Raw genomic sequence first — 23,874 nt, 5'->3', positions numbered from 1 at the left:
AGACATTAATCATAGATTTAAACAATTTTATGAATCATTGTACTCATCCAAGGCTGTAAAAGATTACTTAAGCATACAAAAATTTTTGGATAATTGTAATCTCCCAATGTTAGCTCAAGAAGACGTGAGCTCTCTTAATGCAAACCTCTCATGCATAGATATCCAGGCTGCTATTAAAGCACTAAAAAGTGGTAAAACGGCYGGTCCCGACGGATACCCCGGGGAATTCTATAAAGAATTTGGTGACATTCTGGCACCGTATTTGTTAAAAATGTACACCCAAGCAAACGCAGATAACATCTTACCGCCTACGATGAGAGAGGCCACTATAATACTAATACCAAAAAAAGATAAGGATCCTGTGGAAGTGGGTAATTACAGACCAATATCATTGTTGACCTATGATCAAAAGATACTAGCCAAAATCCTTGCTAATAGACTGAGCTTAGTAATTGATAAATTAATTAATCCCGATCAGACCGGATTTATACCAAAGAGACATTCCTTCTTTAATTTACGACGCCTCTATAATGTGATCTATTCTCAGAGGGAGGAATCTTCTGATCTGGCTGTCCTTTCACTCGACGCCGAAAAGGCCTTTGACCAAATAGAATGGCCTTACCTTTTTGYGACCTTGAGAAGATACAATCTTGGTGAACATTTCGAAAAATGGTTAAAAATCCTTTATCATAAACCTTGTGCTAGAATTGTCACGAATAAGATACTATCTCCTGCATTCCAATTACATAGGGGCACCAGRCAAGGCTGCTCGTTATCACCTTTACTTTTTGCGTTAGCCATAGAACCACTGGCACAATCAATTCGTTCCAACCCCCTTATACAGGGATATATCACTAGAGGGACTATAAATAAAATTTCATTATACGCGGATGATATCCTATTGTTTGTAACCAATCTTCAAGGTACTATTCCAGCTGTCCTAGATACAATCTCTCAGTTTGGCAGGTTCTCAGGTTATAGGATCAATTGGTCTAAGAGTGAACTGATGCCAATTAAGCTCAAAGATTCATCTATCTTGGATTATATGCCCTTTAAAATTACTAATGATAGGTTCACCTACCTTGGCATAGAGATTACTAAGGATTTTAGTTCACTTTATGAAGCGAATTTCTCCCCCCTTATGATAAAACTACAAAATAACATTCAGTTTTGGAGATCTCTCCCCATATCCCTGGTGGGAAGAACTAATGCAATAAAAATGGTTTTTCTCCCCCAGATCCTTTACCTGTTTCAAAATATTCCCATTTTTCTACCTAAGAAATTYTTTAAAAAACTTGATTCTATAATCATCCCATTCCTTTGGGACTATAAAACACACCGAATTAACAAAGCTCACCTCTGCAAGGCAAAATTGGAGGGCGGTCTGGCCCTCCCAAATTTTTTATTTTAYTATTACTCTTGTGCTCTCYGCATTATGACAATATGGCTAGATCATAATTATGCACAGCCCAAGTGGGTCGCAATGGAAAAGGAGGACTGCAGCCCTCATGAAATTGGTGCTCTTATCTTGTCACCAACAAGTACAGATACCGCGGCATACAACAATAATCGCATCATCCACAGTACTATACGCATTTGGAAACAGATAAAATCCCAATTCGGCATTGAGTATATGTCTACCTTATTACCAATAGCAAAAAATCCCTCATTTGTCCCTTCCACTTTAGATGCAGGTTATATAAAATGGAAAGATTTGGGGGTCAGGACGGTTGGTGATCTGTTGGTGGATGGTAACTTTGCCTCTTTCGCTCAACTTCAGGCCAAATTTGGACTCCACAAACACGATCATTTTAGATACCTACAGGTCAGGGCATATGTCAAAAAACATATGCACACTTTAGAGAATATAATACCTAATGAATTTGACAAACTCTTCCAGTTGGGTGGTGAGGAAGGACATTTAATCTCCCAGATTTACAATGTGTTGTTATCCAGATCCTCGCCGTTCACACAGGGTCTTAAAACAGGCTGGGAGCAGGAACTGGGAAYGGAGATAAGTATTGAACTCTGGAAGGCCGCTTTAGAGAATATACACAAATGCTCTGCTAACTCTAGACACTGTCTTATTCAATTCAAAGTCATACACAGGCTTCATTATTGTAAGGTGAAGTTACATAAAATTTTCCCTGACACATCCCCACTCTGTGACAAATGCCAGGTTGAAGAAGCCACACTTCTCCATTCTTATTTCTTGTGCACAAAATTAACCCCATTTTGGTCTGGCGTATTCAAAACTTTGTCAGATATGTTCCATACAGAGCTGAGGCTGGACCCATTTCTAATTGTACTTGGAGTTTCTGTTCAGTTTTCTCAATTTAATAAATGCCAACAGCAATTATTATCTTATGCCTTTATCATAGCAAAAAAACTAGTGCTGATGTTTTGGAAGAAGACAGAGGTTCCATCTGTTAAATTGTGGCTGGAAGAACTGGTAAGACTCTCTCACTTGGAAAGAATTCGGTTTTCTTTAGCAAATAAATTAAAGCGTTTCAATAACACTTGGCAACCCCTTCAGCAATACATTGAYAACTCTATTTGATATGGATTTAATTTGAACCTCGGTGTGATAAGATAYAAGTCCTACGGAAAGGGGGATGGGCGGGTTATGGGAATGTTCTTGCTTATTTATGTAACCTCTGTTTTGTTTTTGTATCGTCTTTTTTATGTTCACATAAGGAAAATGAGGACAAATTTGTATTGCTGACACTGTGAGACCATGTTTGATCCCTCAATAAAAAGGTTGAAACAAAAATTTCCTGTAAACTTTAAACATTTTTGTAGCTCAAACTGTTCTCATTTTCTTTTATGTTGAATCAGTTGTGGGGCACGATGGCAAATCATTGAACATGTTTTCTATTGATATTGTAAATCTGATGTGAAAACTCTTGTAAATGTATTTTATTTTGAACAAACTAAAAGAAGGAAAAATACAACAAATTATCATGCCCATTGACATGCAATTTTCCATAATTTGTTTGAAAATGAGCAGGAAGATCTTAAGATTTCCTGCTTCTCTCATACTCATAATCTACAAACATTTAAATCTCCCCACACCAAATAGACTTTTAAATTGTTCCTACATTGAATGACACTTGAACTTCACATTCTCATCTTTAAATGTACAATTATTTACAGATTTTTTTAAATTGCCAATAGCATTTTGGTCTTTGAGACGCTCATCCTATGCAACATATTTCCCAATAAGCTCCTTTGTTTTGTACTTGTTTAGGCTCATCATTTAATCCATTCCATAAATCAACCCCACACACTGATATACAAAAACTTTAATAAGTTTTCCTGTCTTTACAGGTGATAGAGGAAGTTACCGAGTTTTATAAGCAGACCTTCGACAACTACAAGAACACCAAACAGGAAGCGCTGAAGGAGACCCTCCGCCTCATCCACTTTGGGGTGAGAACCCACACCTGAGTCCTCCTTCTTTATCCAGTCATCAACAAATGACCAACCAGCTTAGACACTGAATGGTTTCTGTTTCACAGCTGGACTGCTGCGGTCCTACAGGAAGCTTGTTCGATGCTGCCAAAGACATCTGTCCGAAGCAGGAAGGACTGGCGGTCCTCGTTACCACGGTATTGAGATGAATTTGAAGCAGTGATGGTCTTCCCCAAGTAAAACTTTTAAAACTGGATTTTGTTAAAAGGCTGGAGAACAGTATAATGTGCAAAAGTCAACCCAAGTTATAGATTTTTAACAAGTTTTAAAATGCATTTAAAAACGGACTTCATACTGTTTCTGACTTTTCGCCAGTTTCTTTAATCTATAGATATTAAGGTAGAAAAAACCTAAAAATATCCATTAGTAACGTATCTGCTTAATGCACAACTTATTTTCTTACAGAGCTGCCCAAAAGCCATCGACGAAGTATTCAACAACAAGCTGCACATCATCGGTGGAGTTGGGATCGGTATTGGAGTCATCATGGTGAGTGTGCAACCAAAGAAAGCTCTGAAAGTTGAAAGCTACACTGATGTTTAGTGCATTAGACAAATAAGGAAGTGTATTGAAGATATAACAGTAGCTCAGCTTTTCTACTGGTACAAACACTAATTTAACAAATGTCTATCTTTGTCCAGAAAAAAAACAAAACTTACTGGGATAGCTTGTAGCTAGCCTTTCCACAAGTGAGAGAAGCTCATTTCCACTGGATAAAAATGCTACTTTAGCACACACGTGGCTCAGCTTTTAAACTAATGTGGCAAAGGTTTAGTTTAGCTTTTCCATTGGTAAAACAATCCTAACTGGGCTAACTTTAACCTATTGTTTCTAAAAGTAAAAATGCTAATTCAAAACTTGGCTTACCTTTTCCATTGGTTAAATAGACTAATTTTACACACATAGCTCAGCTTTTAAACTGTTATTAATTTGACAAATGTTTAGCTTAACTTTTCCATTTGTAAAAATCCTAACTGGGCTAACTTTTAACCTATTGTTTCTAGGTAAAATAAGACATTTGGCCCAGACTTTCCATTGGCAAAAACTCCCAGTTTATCACAACTTTAGATTAGCTTTTCCATGAGTGAAAATGCTACTGTAGCAGACATTTGGGTTAACTTTTCCACTAATAAAATGGAAATTCTGCACTTTTCACAATTGGTAAAAAACTTTTAACATTATTGGTTCATTCATTGTAACATTTCATAAAAGTATAAAGTTTGCCATGAGGGGAGGAGTTTATGCCTGCAGGGAGGTAAAATTTGAATATTGATGAGGTCGTTGGGACATATTTCATGGTTTGTCAAAAAAGATGGAATCTAACTGTAGGATAACACTCCAGGTTGTATTTGTTGGTCATTGACACAAAATATTAATTTTTGCCCTTTAGCAGGAGTAGAAAAATCCTAAATAAAAACCCAAATACAATAACCAATATTTTTGAGAACACATCCAATTACTACTTTTAAAAAATATTAAAAGATAAATAAAGTTCCTGCAGGCAAAAGTTGATCCTCATTCCACTATTCTTTATACATGATTTTTGCTCAGATAAATCTTTCGGAAATAATTTGTGCCCACTTTTTTTCCTGCAGATCTTTGGAATGATCTTCAGCATGATGCTTTGCTGTGCCATCAAGAGGTCCAGAGAATTTGTGTAAACTGGAAAAATACTACTTTTTTAAATTTATCATGTTTGTAACCTGCTGCTTTTGAGTTTAAGCAATTTTAATTTGCTAGTTGGATTTATACAGGATGGCCACATCGATCTGAGTGTATGAAGCCTCTACCATGTTTAGGATTTGCAGGAAGATTATTTTTGTACACAAGGCAGAACTGAAATATTTTGTGCTTTCAAAATAAACTTAGTTTTCATGAGATGACAAAAAGTAACACTTAGGACTCTTCTTCCCTCTGGTGGACACTTCTGTTTTTGTTTTTTAATCTTGTTAAAATCCACTTTTTTGTTCACAAATGCACTAAAGATTTATGTGATGTAACCCAACTTTTCATTGGTGGATTACTAAATATTTTGACACGGCAAGTTTTTTTTATTTTTTTTTTTTATTAAGAACTGGGGAGTTTTATGCAAGTATGATGAATGCAGTTCATGTTTAAGATGCCAAATAAGGATCTAATAAACGTTTATTTGTGTTACAAAAGCATTTTTCTGCGTTTCTCAATTGTTTTCTAGGTGATTTCAATTCAGGTTTCTAAAGACGATGCACTTTTAAGCCTACTGAAGGGGAGAACGGGGTCTTGTTTGGGGGTGGGGGAAAAGCAGTTAAGACGTTTAAAATTGAGATTTCAGACTTCAAATTAAGTCAGATATTTGTGGTGTTTTGACCAGCAGGTCTGTAAACCATCAAATATTTCATTTTGTTCAATTTAATATTGATTTGATTTTACAAATTTTATGTGTCCCTTTTAATCAACTTTGTACTCCTTTTGGGGTACGTCTGTGGTGCACATCTAGAGTCCAAAATGTTTGTTGCTAGATTCTTAACTGCACCATTATGCTTCTATGGGCAACACAAAGTACACTCCTTATGGCTCTTAAGCAGTTCACATGCAAAAAAACTTGCCGATGGTCAGATTTGGCCAGTTTACAGCATAATCTCATGGGTGACTAGAAATTAACTATTTTTTCTGAGGTGGTCAGCAACTTTTCACAATACGTCAGGGTGGAAATTGAGTAGTTGAATGTAAAGTTCTGAAAAAAGGCCCTTTTATAATCTAGCATAAATGTAATGTAATTTGTTATACTCGGAAAAAGTCACAAAGTAAATTTTTGACGGTTCAAGAAATTAAAACCTTTTATTTGAGATTTGCAAATTCTTGTAAATGTACAAAAGCAATATTTTGTGAACTTCTCATTTGTTAATGAAAAGTTTCAAACCTAAAGTCCAGCATAAAGACTGGATTGTCTTTGACCTAATTCTCTCAAGGTCCCCACGATGTAGCTTGTCGACCATGGTCTTCACATCAACAGGTAAACAAGAATGAGTGTGTGCATGTTAGTCGTCCCAGGCAAAGTCGTATGGCTGGAAATCGTCTCTCAGCTGTTTGCAGCTGTCATCCTCTTCCTCTCTGCTCTGTTTACATTCCTTCCAGTCAGCTCGAGTCGGGATGTTCAGCACCGCCTCGCTGGCCAACACCTCCCTGCACAAAATAGTATTTCTTACCGAGTAATTTTAAGAATACATTTGGTTTTACACATGCATCTAAATCAGTATTGGTGGAAGACGAGTAGGTACATCAGTATTATCTTTACCAAGCAGTTGGAAAAACTGATGGGCTCTCTGGCTAAATAAAGTATATGACAGGAGGACTTTACAGTTGCCTAACAATGGATCATTTTCCAATCCATCAAAAATCAGAAAAACCTATTTAGATGGACTTTTTATTTCCCACCTTCCAAACTGCAGAGGAAAGTTTTTCTGAATCCGGTAGTAAAGTTTCTCCCCAGAGTCCAGCTCCACATAGAAGTAAGGAGTCCCTGGAGGAGCAATCTGAAAGCAGATGTTATGAAAGTAACTACTGAGCTAAATAGTAGATCCTCAGTGTGATTTTAGGTTGTGATTTCTGTTGCTGTAACCTGTTTGAGGTCTGTGTGTTGAGGAATCTCCATCAGCTCCATGTTTTGCTCCTGAGCCTGGACCATAAACGCCTCCTTGATGTCCTCAGTAGTGCAGCGGTTGAGTGGAACGGGAACAACCTGAAAAATAAAGGTGTAAAAACACAAAGGTAAGCATCATGGACGATGTCAGAAATAATTCAAAAACACTTTATTGATCCTAAAGGGACATAAAATGTAACTCATATTGATACAAATTATTCAAGGAGTTATTGTAGATGGTGATGGCAGTAAAGATCTATTGTAGTGGTCTGTATTGCAGTGAATTTGAAGAAGTCTCTGACTGAAGACACTGTTTTTTTCCAGGACCATCCCATAAAGAGGATGTTCAAGGTTGTCCTTTTTTTTTTTTAAATCCAAGGAGTTACCCAACCAGTTTGAAATGAAGTGAATCCCACTGCGATTTAAAGAACAATGAACTTTTACACTTTCTGTAAAACTAGATGAAGATTCAGCTTTTTTCAGTGTTTTAAAAATACTTGATTTAAAGAAACTCGGTGGTGGTTTTATCATTTATGATGATATTCTGATACCAAAAATATGGAATCAAAATGAGAAAATCCAAACAAACCATTAGATTTTCATATTCTAATTTGGACCCTAAATGTGTTGCTGCCTGCTTTCATTGTGATGTTTTCCTGTTTTCTTTCAGCCCTGAAAAAAGTTAAATGTGACGTTTCCCAGGTTTCTGGAGGTCATGACCTCTGGACCTCACCTGCAGCTGCAGATGTTGGCTCCTGTAGTTCCTCTCAAACAGAATGCAGCGCTCTCCTTTGCTCTTGTAGAAGTCCCTCAGGGTCGACTTGTACTTCTCCATCTCCTCCACCACGTCGGAGCTCAGCTCCACCACAGACTGGTAGTGGCCGATGGGCAGGATCAGAACGTGGCGGGGAGTCAGCGGGCCTTTCGCCAGAGCCACGTAACACTGCCGAACAGAGACCAGGGTTTCCTCTACATGTCGCTAATCGTGGTGCATACAAAGTGTTTTACATTTAATATGATAAAACGATGCAAAGCATATGAAATGCACACATAAAAAGGCTACATTTGCACTTATATAACCATAATCAGTTTCAAATGAATGCAGAGCTGGTTACTGTGTGCTGCGCTGCTTTCAGGAATGAAGAAAACTAGAGGCTGAAGCAGAGGGAGAAAGAAAAGAGCCTAAGGAAGGTTAAGTTATGTTGCGTTTGAATGTTAATATAGTTTGGCCTTCATGCGTAATGTTTCAGATACCTATTGAATAATTAATGTTGGGTAATTTTTCTGTTGAGACCAACTTCTGGTTGCATTTTCAGATGAGAATAAAGTATTTTCAGGTGAGGAAGAGTTTAGGGTAAAGTTAGATGGAAATGTTTAGTGTTTACAGTTCGTTCAAGTTCCAAGGAATATAGAAATGATAAGTAATATTTTAATGTTTTCTTAATGTCCCATGAGTGATGATGGTGACTGAAACAAACCAAACACTTTCCAATTACATTAAAAAAGTATGTTTCAATAGAAGAGTCGACTGCTTTTCAAGAAACCCAGAAAAGTAAAATGTTCTCAACCAGGCTGCTAACCGTGGCATTAGTTACTACAGTAGAGTTGTAATTTGTAAAAGTTTGAAATGGTCATAATTAAAACCATGAATTTTTACACAGTGTGACGATGCCGTCACCAGATTCAGAATAATGTGCAGAGCTGGTTTTCCACCTCAAAAGGTTTATTATTAGAACCTCATTTGTATGTCGTTTTGGGAAAAACCGCCTGCCAAGTGCTTAAAAATCAAGTTAACATCAAAACAAACCACAAGAAACTTGGAAGGAAGCGTTTAGTCAGGTTCTGTCAGAAAAGGGTAGCGCAGTAGACAGTGGATTAAGTGTTTTACATATAGATCAAAGAGTTTATTCCCTGAAAAAATAGATTCAATTTTGAGGTTATGATGTGACAGAATGTGAAAAGAGTGAAGAAGGCGCCAACAACGTTAAAATAAACAGTTTATCCTGAAGTGATTTCAGGATTTCTAGTTCCACAAACCTCTGCAGATATTAATGTGTTCATTTTTAAATTCCCAGGATGAACTTACATGTGTTCCTATGCTGACGACCAGATGTTTCTCCACCTGAGGGCTGGCGAGGCAAAACCAGCAGGGCCCAGTAGGCTGCGCTGCACACAGGGAGAGCAGGGGGACGTTAGAAACGTAAAGAGCTTTTTGGTGGCTTTTAATCTGGCAATGACTTTTAGGATTTTCTTATTTGTTTCAGCTCTCAGGTGTTTAACCAACAAGTTCCTGATATGAAGGTAAAAACATCTCGAGTTCAGGAAAGAAAAATATCTTTCCTATTACTTTCAGATCCGCTGGAATATTATGGAGATATTTCATATTTTCTACTCTATTTAATCAACTATTAATGTATTTAGATGCATATTATGACATATTTGGGATTTGTTGTTGAATTTTCTCCTAATAACATGAACTTATATAGTAAAAACCAGACGTTTACATACATCTAACCTTTGTTTCAGGTTAAATGAGACCAAAATTCTCTTGTTTCCGAACAAGAAAAGTAAAAAATGAGAGAATCCGTCAGATTTATTGATAATGTCTTCAGCTGTGTGGTGTTTCTGAGTTCCTGCAGACTCACGGTGCCGGCGCGGTTGTTTGTGCTGCCCCTGAAAATGCCCGTCTCGACCTCGTCCGTCTGAGGGCCTCTTCCCGCCGCGGCCCCTGGGGGCCCCGCCCTGCTGCCTACTCAGGTCAAAGAAGAACTGGCGGACCGGCTCCTGAACACACCGTGGTAAAAACAGACAGAAGGTGACGGATGTAGCTCAAAAAGGGCGGACATGTGCTTCTTCTTCACTCTAACAGGATTTATGTGAATGCAGCTTTAAACCAATAAAACGGTTTAACTTTCACGTTTAAAGAATATCACTGAAATCAGACCCAGTCCAAGTAGATTAGCATAGTATAGTGTTGCAGTATAGATTTTTGTTGGATTTAATTACATTTTTCCTTCTATAATAATAATAATCAATGCACAGCAAAATCACAAAATCTTACCAAGAATTTTTGTCTAGTTTCTAGTGCAAATATCTTTACACATTTCAAATAACACAAACTAACAAGTAACTTATCAACATTTATAGAAGCTTGTTAAGTCAATAATTTCTTAATATTGGTGAAAAAGTTCTAGTTCCACTGGGAGATTATTTAGCTCATAACATGGTAAAAATGTCTTGTTATATGTGAAGTAACCTGTCAGTGGAGCCACCAATATTAAGGATTTATTGACTTAAAACAAGTTTGTATAACTTGCTATAATGTTCCTTGCAAGTTAGTTTTGTATTATATCAAGTGTAATAAGATATTTGCACTAAAAACTACATGAACAAAAACTTGGTAAGATTTTGTTTTTGCAGTGTAGATGTCAATTTGGGAAAGGAGACGGGGAAAGATTCATAAAACGTCTCTTCGCTCCGTTAAAACAATGTTTCACATCAGTGATATTTTACCTCTTCTTCTGTGGTGCTGAACAGCGGTTTTTGCGTCTCCATTTTGTCTTTAGCTGAGCGTCTGTACGGACTTTCTGTGACATCCTCCGGCTGCTTCACCAGCTCTGTGGGATCCATGCTCTTCATGGGGACGATGTTAAAGGCGTACAGATACTGCCAAGAGAACAAACGAGGAAAATCGACATTTCTTCTTCTTCAACAGATGTGAGAGTAAAACGGTGGCTGGTCAGGTTTACTGCTGATATTTTGCATGGAAATTGACATTTTTAGCTAAACACTGCTTATTTAAATCTCTAGAACAGGGGTCTCAACACCCGGTTTGTGGGCCAGAAGTGGCCCACGCCCGCAACCTCATGTCAAAAATATAATGCAATAAGAGCCTTCAGATACTTCTGCTTGAAACAAAAGTATATCTATTAAAATTATACATATATAATTGTACAATGAGAGGATTAAAATTACAATAATTTGACTCTAAAGACATTGCTGAAATTAGCAGTTTGTCAGTTTAGTGACAGAATTTAATTAGTTATTTAAGGACAATAAAAAAATAGTTGTACACAATTTGCAGTTTTGAAATTAAAGTTTCATATTTTCAGAAATATTTGGGGTTTGTTGTGCCATTTAAAAACTCAAATGGCCACCAATTCCTTTGAGTTTGAGGCCTCTGCTCTTTGTTTGGAGCTGAGGTAGAAAATATTCGACTCCACGTTTACCTTCTTCTTGGCGGGGTTGTTGACGGTTGCCAGGGCGATGAAGCGACTGACATGTTGAGCGTTTTCCTGGAGAACTACATGATTCCTGAGGAAAAGAGAACATCCAGTCGCCTCAGTCAAACTGACTGCTCTCAAGAAAATGTCTAAAAACAGTTTGGCAGCTTTAATTACGATGCATTTTAGCACTAAACTGCAACCGCTGCCTGATTTGGCTGCATATTTCTAGCTTTAATTGACACAGACTGGGGCTGGATAATAATAACAATATATGGCGATAGTGATCAATATTAATAGATAATACATCTGTCAGAATATTCACTGAACTTTGACTCAAACTGCACAGCATTAACTAACTCACTCATTCTTTGGTTGCCTAGCAACGACCTGCTGGGTAACTGGCGCAGGAGCAGTTTAATATTTAGCCACTCTGCCTCATAACTGCTTAAAAATTTAAAAACGACGACTTGCAGTGGAAACTGGGTAAAACGGGAAAGGTCGCGCCTTGATAATTATTGATTATCAATGAGTATTGATGATTATTGATGAACGTTTTTATTGCGATACGTTTTCCTGCCGTCCTACTGCAGATCTCTGCTGTGTACCTGTATGGGAGCCTTTCATAGTGAGCGCCCTCTAGTGCAGCGAAGTGGTAACGCGGTTTCAGTTTGTCGGCGAGGCTGGCGATGGAGCTGCTGCCACATGACTTTGTGTTCACTTCCTGTGAGACAAAAACTTCCCTTAGAGTTAAGTACTGTAAAGAGCGTCCATGTTGACCAGGACTCGGAGAGGCTGGGGTTACCGGGTTGTTTCCGTACTGCCACACGCCTCGGGGCCACTGCGACGTCAGCAGGATGTCGACGCCTCTGAACTTGGAGCCGCTGGTGAGCGAGGTGACGAGCGCCGACAGGTCTTTGGAGGTGAAGCAGTGGGCCGGGGCCGGTTCCTGCAGGGCCTCCCGGCCGCTGACGTAGGCCAGCTGCAGTCCTGATGCGCCCGTGAACACGCCGCGCCGACCTGGAAGGCAGCGCCAAACCCGAAAGATTTTATCAGGAAATCTCAGACCGTCATTTTCATTCAGATCAACAAGGAAAGCTGTTAGATTTAAACTTTTATTTGATACAGAATAAATATTGATTTTAATAACCTATTTGAAATTTAAAATATATTTTAAATCTATTTTCATTCAATTGTTATTGAATTTAATTAAAAAATATGGATTTTTGTGCATTTTATCTAAATTAAATTTATGTAAAATTCATTAAATATACACAAAATGTCAAATAAGTCTAGAAAAACAGCATGAATTTTCACTGCATTTAAATTTTTTAAATTCAGCCTTAACATTTGTAAAATATTAATATAACACACAAAAATGGAAAATAACAAAACACAAACTATTTAGAAACTTTTGAGATCTTTGTTTTACGAAATTTGCATAATTGTGCCTTGTTGATGTGGGCACTTTCTACCCTCCATATTAATCTAGATGCAGACAAGGATGAATCTAAATTGTTTTCATAGAGACTGTATTTTATTTATACATTTTTGCATAAATTTTTGAGTTTGGCAGTGTTGGTCCTCCATATTCCCCACTGGGCATAGTTTTATTTTTTTTTCTTTTGTGTATTTTTGCATGTTTGATTTTTTTCAGTCTCAGCCCTCCATATTAATCATCTCCAGAGGGCAGTAGTAGTAGCATCTATGTCTAACATTAGTTATCATTGAGATCATTTTGATTCCAATAATAATTTTGGCAGTCTCTGGCCTCCATATGATGCTGTGTTACTGTAATGGAAGTGCAGCTCTGATCTTTGAAGTCTTACCCAGGTATGTGATGTTTTCAGCCAGTTCAGAACCGTCAGAATTGGGGAAGTTCTTCACCGTTTCCTGGCTTGCTGCTCCCAGGATGTACGTTTGGATCGGAGCTGGAAAAAAGATTTAACAGAATTTGACCAGGAACCACATGAAGGGAACTCGACTTATAGGAGAACTTTAGGACAAGTTTGGAAATTTAAAGACGAGCAGCAAAAGCAAAGGAGGAAGATCAGCAGAGCTCGTCAACAACTAATTATGTCATCCAGGACATGTTACTGTGACACATCATGTCTACGGCCTGGATACTGAGCTGTTACATCATTGAACTCTAATACAGCAACAGTCTTCAGTCAGAGGCCTCTTTGTTGCAACACTGACTGCTACTGGAGATTTTTCATGAGTTACAACATTTAGTTTTCTTTTGGGATAAATAAATACTTTTTAATTAAATCCCCCCCTCACCCCCTAAACTGTTGTTCTGGTGTTTTCTTCCCACCTTTTTTAGCTCCAGTCTTGTATTGTTGCCACTCTGCTTCCGCTTCAGGGGTTACTCCAAAAAACTCCCCAACACATAGCAGCAGCTGCAGGAAAACATCTGGTTTAATTGAGGCTGAGCGGAAGTCAAACAGTGGGAATAAAGTCAAACTCACATCAAACTGTCCTGTTTTCTTCTGGATGGCCTGAACTCTGCTGAACAGAGAGCTCAGTCTGCCCTCAACATCCCCGCACACCAAACTGTGGACACACAACATACAGGCTGCTTTACTGCTCCATAGAAAGCAGATTTTAATCGATTTAAATCCCCACGGGTGACATTTAATCACATAACCATCCAGTAGCTTAAACTCACACTCTGACCGGCTGGTCTCCCATTTTCTGCTTCAGTTTGGCTCCGGATACCTTCGGGTTTTAGCAGCTTTGACGCATCGTCCGTCTCCAAAAAGGGTCCAGGTGAAACAAACGCGGAACTATTTTTGGACAATGTTTTTACTGTATTTTTTTTTTTTACCTTTAAAAGATTGAACTTAAAGTTAAAACATAAATGTACAGAAGGAGCATTCATATAGAAGCATTGAAGTGTGTTTCTGTTAAAATTAGCTAAATAAATTAGCAAATGGTATATTCACATTGGTTGCCAGGTTTGCTTTTTTTCCACCTAAACGGATCTTTGTCATGTTTGTTTCAAAATTACTAAATATGTGCCTGCCAGCTCGTTTGCAATAGTTCTGATTTGTTCTTTTTGTAGACTCTTGTTAATCATTTATTTGTTTGGATAACTTCAGATTTGGATGCTGTGGAGCTGGAAGAATTTTTGCTTTTACTTATTTACTGACAACAAAGTACTGATTTTACTTGTGGTGGTAGATTAGCATCTCAAAAAGCTCAGATAATATCTGATCTATGACTCCAAAATCCCAGAGAATCTGACAATGAGGCTTTATGTATGTAAAGCAGCACCAAAGAAAAAATGTACAACAATTTCTTCCATCCATCATAATGGGCAAGGATCATATCCATGACCGCAACTTATTTCTGTCTGACTTCTTACTAGAAAAGAGTGGTGCAATTCAAGAACTTCGGGATTTTGTTTTTAATCTTTTTATTGTTCCAAATGAACAAAAGATTTACTATTTACCATTTTAAACTAGAACTAGGATCAAACCTGGCAACCCGTGGCCTCCGTGAGGCTCTTCTTCATCCTGGCACTTTACCTTCATCCTGGTACCTCGAAAGTCCCCGGACCAAAAACAGGAAGTAAGTAGCCAAATCAAAAGTAAAATTCACTTTCTCTTTGGTGGCCAGAGACCATGAGATCTGCAGGAGCGAAACCAAAGCATAAAAATCGTTTCAAAGCCTAAATCATAGCCAAAACTACTCAGGCGCCACAAGCGAGAGCTTGTCGACAAACATGGCGCCGCAGATTTTTATGTCGTCTTTCTTTTAGCTCGATGCTAATTGTTAGCTTCAGAGCAGCTGCAAGAAAAACCGAGAAATCTTTGGTTTTCTTTGCTAGATTTCGAAGGTCTTGAATATGACTCTATTTCTGCTTATTGTTGTGTAGATGTAAACAATGCACATTGAGTGCCTAAATATATTTTTCTCAGCCTGAAGGGGCCGCATTCCAAACCCCATATAGATAACATGTCATTTTATGCATTATTTTCTGATTCAGATATACTGTAAACATATTTTAGTGTAGTTTTCACATGAACTGAACTTTAAATTACTAAATTTATAATTCGGCATGTATATTATATAATAAGGATTATTAATGGTAATTTATAATAAAATAATCCAGAAAAGTACTTGTTGACATAGTTTCAAGTTGAAAACGGCAGAGGGAGACAGAGAGTAAAGCTAAATTAATTAAAAGTTTAATATTTTCTGTAAATGCATGACTAGTTACGGGTTATTTTTCAGTTATGCTGTATTCAACTTTATTTATATTCATAAAACAGAATAAAATAAGAAAACAAGCTTACATGTATTTGAGTTTATCTTAATAAAGTGGCCACAGAAATGATACAGTAACTGTCTTTCTTACAGTTTTACCAAGCCAAGCATTTTAATAAAGGCTTTGTTTTAGCAATTGTGTCATCCTTTTTTTTTTACTTGTCTTTTAAAAGTAGTTTGCCAGAATTTAGCTGATATTTGCAGAGTTGTTGTTTTCTTTGCACATAAAAACGTTTTTTGTTCTTATTTCTTTGCTTTGTTTTGCTTAGACTATAATTAGCTGCATTATGCTCTACTACAGTCACATCCGGCTTTGTGTCGGGGAAGCAGCAGTTAGGTTGGTGTGTTTTATGTTTCAAACAGGTGCAGGATGAGCTCAGCAGCAGAAGAAGAACCAGCAGCGTCAGAAAGCGTAAAGCCCGTCACTTTGACTCATGACAGTGATGGCAGCATCATCCTGCACTGTCCTTCAAATGGTGGGTCAACCATCAGACAACTCCGTAATACATTTTCAGTTAACTTTTAAAATGTAGCAAAATGGTTATTGTTTTTAGGTGTGTTGAAGTCAACTGGTCACGCCAGTGATTTCATCAGATGTTAATGCTGAATATGGCAGAAATGTTCTCAAAGTGGCGGCTGCAAACGTTGGGAGAAAACACCAGAGTCAGTTTGTTGCTCTACAATAACTGAAAATATTTGATCAAAATGTTACGTTCTGTTGAGTATTCATGACCCAAAAGCTGTAAACATAATCTCAATACTTTACTTTTTTGAATTCTTCACCTGAAAATGAATCAATGTATGAAAAAACTTAAACTACTACTGTAACTAATAAAAAAACAAAAATTAAACAGTGTTTAACTAATAAAAACTAGCAAACACATTCTAAAAACTAATCAAAACTTTAGACAAAAAATCACAACCAAATAAAACTAAAGTGTAATGAAAAACCCAAAAGCATTAAAACCCTGACGTGTCTCCATCCCCTCTTCATTACATTGTTTCTTTCTCATAAAAGCCAAAAACCACCAGCAGTTTTGGCAAAATTTAAGAATTAATTTTTTTATTTTGCTATTTCCCAAAAAAAATATTTCAAAATGATCGATAGAAACACGGCTTGTGACTGCACTCGTTTTCTCACCTTTAAAATATTTGCTTTATGATCCGAACATCTTTAAGATAAAGGAAAACAGAAGATTAACATCCAACCTGTAACCAAAACAGGAAGCTGTAGCTGCTGTAGCAAATTAAATTTAAATTCAAAAACACTTTATTAATCCCAAAGGAAATTATGATGTCTGATGACTGAGGTGTGAATGTGTCTGCAGACGAGGAGTTGGAGCCTCTTCAAAAGAAGACGCGAGTTTCCACAGAGGAAAACCCGGAGACGCCTCAGTTCTCTGTCATCACCAGTGAGATGTTTGTTTTTCTGACTTTTATTTGTTTACATCTAAAGGGATCAATTCAGGATCTCATAAGCTGCTTTATGTCACACTATGAACTGGAACAAACCAAGAACTGTCAGAACCAGGGTTTCAATAACGCAGCTTCTGACGTCTTAGTTTATTTCAATAACTAATTTATTTAGTTTATTCCAATAAACTAAGAGGTGAATAAGTTTGATCATGAGATAAGTCAAGTAGTAACATCCTGTTGTTGATCGTGCGACTCGTATGATTGGAAAAAAGCGTTTCCATTACAGTTTTGCAAAATGAAACAACTGCAATACGGCCAAAAAAAACTTGTCCTCATCCAAACGCCTAGACTATTTATCAAAAAACTTTTGATTTTTCGAAATTGCAGTGTTTCCTTTAAGCAAATTTATTTTTGAAATGTAAAATTTTGCAATGCAAATGCAGCTAATATGAATCAATAGTGTTGAGGAAAGAACAAAGACATTTTACTTTTTCGTTTGGTTTGCCACCTCTGGTTCAACCATTTCTCCTTCTGCTTATATCTATTGTAGCTTCATCATGTGACCACAAACAATACTGACACCTAATGGCTAAAACTGGTATTCACAGCTATTTCATTACATTAACAATCGACACATTTGCAATAAACAGATCTTAATTAAAGTAACAAGTTCATTAACTGTTCAGCCACTGGTAAAATAGACAAATACAACAAACATTCCAGATGTTTGAAAGTGGAGCCACAAACCAAAACTGTTTTCTCTGTTAGTGTCTGAAAACGACGAGAGCTTTGAGGTGACGATGACGGCCACCGCTGAAGGCGACCTGCCTGATGACGGCGTCACTGAGATCGAGGTAGACGTGAAGCTGGACATGGTGGAAGATGGTTCTGAGTCCAACAGAACAAGTCAAACAGAACCGTTTGTGTCTGTTTGTGCAGATTCTGCATGAGGACAAAGAGCAGAAGGCTGAAGTGTCACCAGTCAGTCAGGCCTGGTTCACCACTAAAGAGGACAAAGACACGCTGGCCAACAAAGGTCCAAACGCCCCACAGCTGTTCTTTATTTAAAACATTTAAGGTGTTTCCTCACCTGGGAGTCCGGTAGACTCGGATCAGTTCCACTGGGGATCAAAACTTAAACACTTGTTCATTTCTACCTGCTGTGGTTCTTTTTCTCTCTGCTCTCAGTCAAACCAACCAAATACTTTTAGCTTAAAAATGATTTCTGTTCTTCTTCAGGTCACCGGTGGAAGCAGGGAATGTGGTCGAAGGAGGAGATCGACATCCTGATCAGCAACATCGACCGATACATGAAGGTATGCCGTCACCATGGCGATCATCGTTTCTGCGTTTCCTGTTCACAAACGTGTAAAGCTGTGGTATAAAAAACGAACAAAATCTGTTTAAAAACATAAAATATTTCTGTGAATTTTAAAAAAGCGGCCACTGTGCCGTTACCTAGCAACCCCAGCAGAGTTCCGCCCATTGCCTAGCAACCACAGCAGAGTTCCACCCATTGCCTAGCAACCCTAGCAGAGTTCCACCCATTGCCTAGCAACCACAGCAGGGTTCCACCTGATACCTACCCAGGGCCTGACTGAAATCTCATTATCTAAGAATGATTTTGTGCAAAATAGTGTGATGAACATGTTTTGTATAGGCCATTGACCTACCCTAACCTGTTCAAGGAAGCAGAATAGGTCACATTTAAGTTTCACAGTGAAAAATGTTACCCTAAATAAATGACAAATTGTCTATTGGAATGAAAAGTGCTGTTGGTCCAAGTTTCTACCGTTCTTGAGTTGAAGTTGGGGGCCAAATAAAATCATTCCAAGGGCTACAAATGGCCCCTGGGCCTCACATTGAACATCCCTGACATAAAGAATCATCTGTGCTGCGTTCTTTCAGCGCCGCGGCATCCAGGATCCGGCAGAGATCATCTTTGAGATGTCGAAAGAGGAGAGGAAGGATTTCTACCGCTCGGTGGCTCTGGGGCTGAACCGGCCGCTGTTCGCCGTCTACCGGAGAGTTTTACGGATGTACGACGACAGAAACCACGTCGGCAAGTGAGTTCAGGATCAGACGGCTGGAATCAGGCTGTGACCCAGTCAGGAGAGCTAACTGGTCCTTCTCCTCTCCAGGTATACTCCGGAGGAGATAGAGAAACTGAAAGCGTGAGTAAAACAGTGGGAAACCAGCATTTATTACCCAATTATTTTTTTAAATCAAAATAAAAGAACAATTCTGGATAAAAATTCAGCTGTTTTAACAAAATTAACATTTACAATAATTCAGTTAATTTAATTGTATTTACCATCAATGACTAAAATTTATTGTGGAAACAATAAATCAAAATTTTCATCATGATTCAAAATTTTTCTCCATAAAATGATAATACGATTAAGCACTTTTTTTGTTTTATTTTGCTGTTTCAGTAACAACTGCTGCCACCTAGTGGCCGGAGGCTCGTTTGCCAGCCAGTCCTGCTTCGACCTGTTTTTTTGTTGTTGTTTTTTTCAGGTTGAGGGAAAAACACGGGAACGACTGGGCGACGATCGGAGCGGCTCTGGGGCGCAGCGCCTCTTCCGTTAAGGACCGCTGCCGTCTGATGAAGGAAACCTGCAACACGGGTCAGGATGACAAGAACCTCGCTGCTCCGGTTTCAGCTGCCTGCTATCGCTAATGCTAACACTATACTTCAGGTAAATGGAGCGAGGAGGAGGAGGGACGCCTGGCGGAGGTGGTGTATGAAATGGCAGGCGTGTCGCCTGGGTCGGCGGTCACGGCCGGGGTTTCCTGGGCGACGGTGGCGGATCGGGTTCGCACGCGCTCAGAGAAGCAGTGTCGGTCCAAGTGGCTGAACTACCTGAACTGGAAGCACAGCGGAGGAGCCGAGTGGACGAAGGAGGACGACCTGAACCTCCTGCGCAGGTCCGAGTCCGACGCCGGGCAGCCGCGGGCTCAGAGGCCGAACGGGTTCAAACACTTCCTGTTTCCTGTAGGATCTCGTCGGTGAAGGTGGAGGACGAGAACGACATCAAGTGGGAGGATCTGGCGTGGGGGTGGAGCAGCGTGCGCTCGCCTCAGTGGCTGCGATCCAAATGGTGGAGCATCAAGAGGCAAGTGGCCAACCACAAGGAGATCCCGTTCAGCGGTGAGCAGAGAAAGTAACTCTGTTTCTGATTACTTCTTAAAAAGTAGCTACTCCTGGTTCTGACTGTTGTTTCTAGTTATCACTGGGAGAAGCTAAATATTTTCACATTGTCTCATAGCAAACTGCCGCGACATGGCGACAGTTTCAACAAATATGTAAAACACATATTTTTAATAAGTTTCGTCCTGCAGCTTTAATCATCAGAATAATTTATCACTGGAATAACTATGGGCTGCACAGTGGAACAGTTGGTAGAGCTGTTGCCTTGCAGCAAGAAGGTTCTGGGTTCGATTCCCGGTCTTTCTGCATGGAGTTTGCATGTTCTCCCTGTGCATGGTGGGTTTTCTCCGGGTACTCCGGTTTCCTCCCACGGTCCAAAAACATGACTGTCAGGTTAATTGGTCTGTCTAAATTGCCCCTAGGTGTGAGTGTGAGTGTGTGTGTGCATGGTTGTTTGTCCTGTGTGTCTCTGTGTTGCCCTGCGACAGACTGGCGACCTGTCCAGGTGACCCCGCCTCTCGCCCGGAACGTTAGCTGGACAGGCACCAGCACCTCCTGACCCCACTAAGGGACAACGGTGTAAGAAAATGGATGGATGGATGAATAACTATTAGCTCTACTGTGTTTATAACTGTGAGTTTGTGTAGATCAGGGGTGTCAAACTCCAGTCCTCGAGGGCCGGTATCCTGCAACTTTTAGAAGTGCCTCTGCTGCACCACACCTGAATAGAATAATTAGGTCATTAGCAAGGCTCTGGAGAACTGAGGAGGTAATTAAGCCATTTGATTCAGGTGTTTTGTACCTGTGGCACATCTAAAAACTGCAGGACAGCGGCCCTTCAGGACTGGAGTTTGACACCCCTGGTGTAGATCAAAGGAAATCCAATGTAAATTCAAACTTCTTGTCTCAGTTTTTGTTTTGTTCCACCTGCAGACAGATCGGTCCTAAAAATGGCTCCTAGCTCAGATTTATTGACGCAGCTTTGTGTTTGCGGTGCCAGTCCTCCTGAAGGGCCTGGAGGAGCTGATGACATCATCACAGACGGCGTCCCTCCCCGGCAGTCCCTCCTCTTCCTCGCTCCAGATCCGCCTGGCCCGGCTGGACGACAGCAGCGGCTGTAGTCCCGTCTCCGGCCCACTGGCGGCGCTGCAGATCCCGGTCCAGATCCCGCTGCAGATCACTCACCTGGGTGAGAGCCGGCGACCTCCTGGCGACCCGACGCAGCCGGACATGCGACGAGCCGCTCTTCCTGCTCACCGTGTGTCTGTTTGCAGCTTCAGATGCGGCCGCAGACGGAGACGCCATCACTCTGAACTCAGGAGCGCTGCAGACCTTCGAGATCCTGCCGGTGAGTTTGACCCAGCAGGACACCGTAGTTTTAATTATTACCCATAAAGCTGCATCTAAAATTAAAAGGTGACCTATGATGCTCCCTTAGGATGGTTCTATGGCCTATTCAAAACATCTTCAACACTGTTTTGCAAAAATCATTATTAGATAATGAGTTGCTTTAGGGGGTCCTGTCACTTTAAATCTAAATAAGCTGCTGCCAGCCACAACCCGCAACTAAACGTGCATTAAAATAGCTTCAAAATTATACAACCATACATCTTTGAAAAGCATTAGTGGAGCCTCCTGCACGAACAAGAATGCAGCAAGTGGTTTCTGGATGGAAAGTCAACAACAAAACACCAGCAGCCTTTTACTGCAGTAAAACCAGCTGACCAAACGTGCTATCTCTCTCTCTCTCTCTCTCTCTCTCTCTCTCTCTCTTAAATCAGAATCAGATAATTAGTTTGTTTTGTTTCCAGTCCTTCCAGCTGCAGCCAACCGGAACCCCCGGAACCTTCTACCTCCAGACGACGTCCAATCAGAGCCTTCCTCTCAGCCTGTCCAATAACGGCACCGTAACCCTGACGACAGGCTCCTCCCCCTCCTCCCAGGAACACATCATCCTCCACAGCCTGTCGGTGGGTCTCCCTCTCTCTTTCTCTGTCCGTCCGTCCGTCCTCGTCGTTTGTTTTTCGGTAGCCATCTTGTTTTTCCTGCGCAGACTGACGGCCTCTGCTCCGGAGATGGCGTCATCATCCAGACCGTCTCCGCTGACCCCGCCCCTTCGCCGGAGGGGCGGAGCCAGGACCTCAACGTTGCCACACTCCTGGAGGAGTCAGAGGCGGTTGTCACGGCAACGCCTGAGGCAGGAAGTGGAGATTTCACAGAGAAGGTAAAAAAAAAAAAAAAAAAAAAAAAAACTTCGGGAATGTAAACGGCTCAGGTTTGGGTTTCCAGAACTGGTCCGACAGTCTGCAGAATCTGAACCAGGTTCTAAAAAAATCTTGAAATAAAGATCCTCTAAATGTTGTCCAGGGTGCAGTGGTGCATCCTGGGATGCCGTCGGGCAGCGCCGTGCTCATCGCCTCTCCTCCCAACATCAGCAGCACCTTGACAGGTAACAGCAACGCAGCACCGACCAAAACGCTCCTGACCAACTCCTGTAACCCTGCTGACCTCTTCGCTGCCCGCAGATCCCATCCTGGAGAACCAGGAAGGTTCTGACTGACCGAACCGGACCCGGATCAGAACCGGATCGGAGTCGAACTGTGAGTTGTTTTTATCGGGACGTTTTTAGCCGAAGATCTCGGGGAATCCCTGCAAGAAATGTGAAGGCAGCGTCGACCCGAACATGACCTCTGGGACGAACCGAGCCAAACGGACTTTATTTATAAAATCATGCTCGTCGCCATGGCGATTCGCAAAGGACTAAAACTATTTCAGTTTTAAATGTTAGCATTGTGGCTAACAGACTTTATTTGGATCTATTTTTACCGTCATTCAGTTTTGTTTTGAATTATTCCAACAGAAAATGTTATTTCACAGCCAAACATGAAATAAAATCTGTTTTTATTTCATCCTGAAATATTCCCACCTTCACCTGGAGGTCGAGCCGCAAACTCCAGAGTTTAAGGTCAGAAAGGGAAAAGTTTACACTGCGGCGTGTTACGGACATTTAGGCAGGAAAAAAGTAAATCTGTAAGAAAAAACTATGAAATGTTTTATTGAATTTCTTGTAAAAAAGTTAAAATCTGATTTCCGAAAGATGAAAATTTGGAGACAAAATTCAGACATTTTGAAATTAATCTCAGAATTTTTTTTAGAAACAAAAAAAAGTGGGAATTTCTGCTTTCCAAAAGTGACAATTTGCAATAAAATATTGAAAAAAAAAATTTCTGAGCTCCAAAAGTTTCACATTTTTGAAACTTTCCAAATGTTGAATTTTTTCTATAAAATGTGAAATTAATCACATAAATTTTTGTCCTGCAAACTTTCAACACTTTGAGCTCAGAAATTTTCATGTTTTTTCAGAATATTTTTTGAGACAATGTGGACAACAGGAAGTGAACCAGCATCTGAAAACTGGTTATGCTTCCTTCCTCCTTCCTTCCTTCCTCCTTCCTTTGAAGGAAATGTTTCGCCTGTGAGGCGTTCAGGGAACGTCGGCATTTCCACCAACATTCAGTCACACACAGAAGCCAGTTGACTGATTTTATTCAGGCTGTTACTTTATAAAATTACAATAAAACACATTAAAGTGACAAAATGGAGGGAAAACTGTGAATTTCTGTACGTTGAACCTAAAATCAACTTTTCAGATTTTATTTTCCAGTTTTAAGGAACAGAAACGATGGTTCTAGTTTCCGTTCGTCTCTAGGCAG

At 39.8% G+C, this 23,874-nt stretch overlaps 3 protein-coding genes across 5 annotated transcripts in view; 2 read left to right on the top strand and 1 right to left on the bottom strand.

The window, feature by feature from the left end:
* The window catches only part of LOC103459078 (CD9 antigen), a 20,193-nt gene extending 14,567 nt beyond the window's left edge, over positions 1-5,626 (top strand). Inside the window, exons 5-8 of one of the 2 annotated variants that reach the window (XM_008400309.2) lie at positions 3,331-3,432; positions 3,522-3,611; positions 3,880-3,963; positions 5,070-5,626. In XM_008400309.2, the coding sequence (XP_008398531.1) occupies positions 3,331-3,432; positions 3,522-3,611; positions 3,880-3,963; positions 5,070-5,135 (342 nt within the window). In that variant the 3' untranslated portion in view covers positions 5,136-5,626. The remainder of the gene's footprint in view (positions 1-3,330; positions 3,433-3,521; positions 3,612-3,879; positions 3,964-5,069) is intronic. The other variant, XM_008400310.2, reaches the window with a different exon arrangement.
* Positions 5,627-6,272: 646 nt separating this feature from the next.
* Positions 6,273-14,147, bottom strand: cwf19l1 (CWF19 like cell cycle control factor 1). Its single transcript, XM_008400308.2, has 14 exons — positions 13,988-14,147; positions 13,788-13,872; positions 13,634-13,718; positions 13,146-13,247; positions 12,122-12,336; positions 11,925-12,040; positions 11,323-11,407; positions 10,607-10,759; positions 9,739-9,877; positions 9,180-9,259; positions 7,827-8,036; positions 7,073-7,192; positions 6,889-6,986; positions 6,273-6,636 (listed from the first exon to the last, which is right to left on the bottom strand). The coding sequence occupies exons 1-14, from the start codon at positions 14,008-14,010 to the stop codon at positions 6,492-6,494; spliced, it is 1,656 nt and encodes a 551-aa protein (XP_008398530.1). The 5' UTR covers positions 14,011-14,147; the 3' UTR covers positions 6,273-6,491.
* A 643-nt stretch (positions 14,148-14,790) lies between these two features.
* Positions 14,791-23,761, top strand: dmtf1 (cyclin D binding myb-like transcription factor 1). Of its 2 annotated transcripts, none has more exons than XM_008400306.2 (17): positions 14,791-14,892; positions 15,955-16,067; positions 16,920-17,003; positions 17,776-17,861; positions 17,947-18,043; positions 18,247-18,323; positions 18,916-19,073; positions 19,149-19,181; positions 19,528-19,637; positions 19,710-19,938; positions 20,010-20,161; positions 21,162-21,350; positions 21,436-21,509; positions 21,973-22,131; positions 22,215-22,385; positions 22,529-22,610; positions 22,687-23,761. In XM_008400306.2, exons 2-17 carry the CDS (start codon positions 15,962-15,964, stop codon positions 22,719-22,721), a joined length of 1,842 nt encoding a protein of 613 aa, XP_008398528.2. In that variant the 5' UTR covers positions 14,791-14,892; positions 15,955-15,961; the 3' UTR covers positions 22,722-23,761. The 2 variants fall into 2 exon arrangements, with proteins under 2 accessions (XP_008398528.2, XP_017158415.1); XM_017302926.1 differs by having other exon boundaries at positions 14,831-14,892; positions 15,952-16,067.
* Positions 23,762-23,874: the final 113 nt, after the last annotated feature.

This window comes from Poecilia reticulata, linkage group LG23 (genome assembly GCF_000633615.1).
Source record: "Poecilia reticulata strain Guanapo linkage group LG23, Guppy_female_1.0+MT, whole genome shotgun sequence".
NCBI lineage: Eukaryota > Metazoa > Chordata > Actinopteri > Cyprinodontiformes > Poeciliidae > Poecilia > Poecilia reticulata.
This window is presented reverse-complemented; position numbering and strand designations above follow the sequence as displayed.

Bases quoted from the DNA above. Each gene is read 5' to 3' on its own strand.
- cwf19l1 (XM_008400308.2), bottom strand. From the start codon at position 14,010: ATGGGAGACCAGCCGGTCAGAGT. The intron at 12,041-12,121 runs GTAACCCCAGCC...TTTGTCTCACAG, and splicing joins GGCAGTACGGAAACAACCCG to GAAGTGAACACAAAGTCATG. The intron at 11,408-11,924 runs GTACACAGCAGA...TCTTTTCCTCAG, and splicing joins TATGAAAGGCTCCCATACAG to GAATCATGTAGTTCTCCAGG.
- dmtf1 (XM_008400306.2), top strand. From the start codon at position 15,962: ATGAGCTCAGCAGCAGAAGAAGAACCAGCAGCGTCAGAAAGCGTAAAG. The intron at 19,939-20,009 runs GTCCGAGTCCGA...TGTTTCCTGTAG, and splicing joins GACCTGAACCTCCTGCGCAG to GATCTCGTCGGTGAAGGTGG. The intron at 22,611-22,686 runs GTAACAGCAACG...CGCTGCCCGCAG, and splicing joins CATCAGCAGCACCTTGACAG to ATCCCATCCTGGAGAACCAG.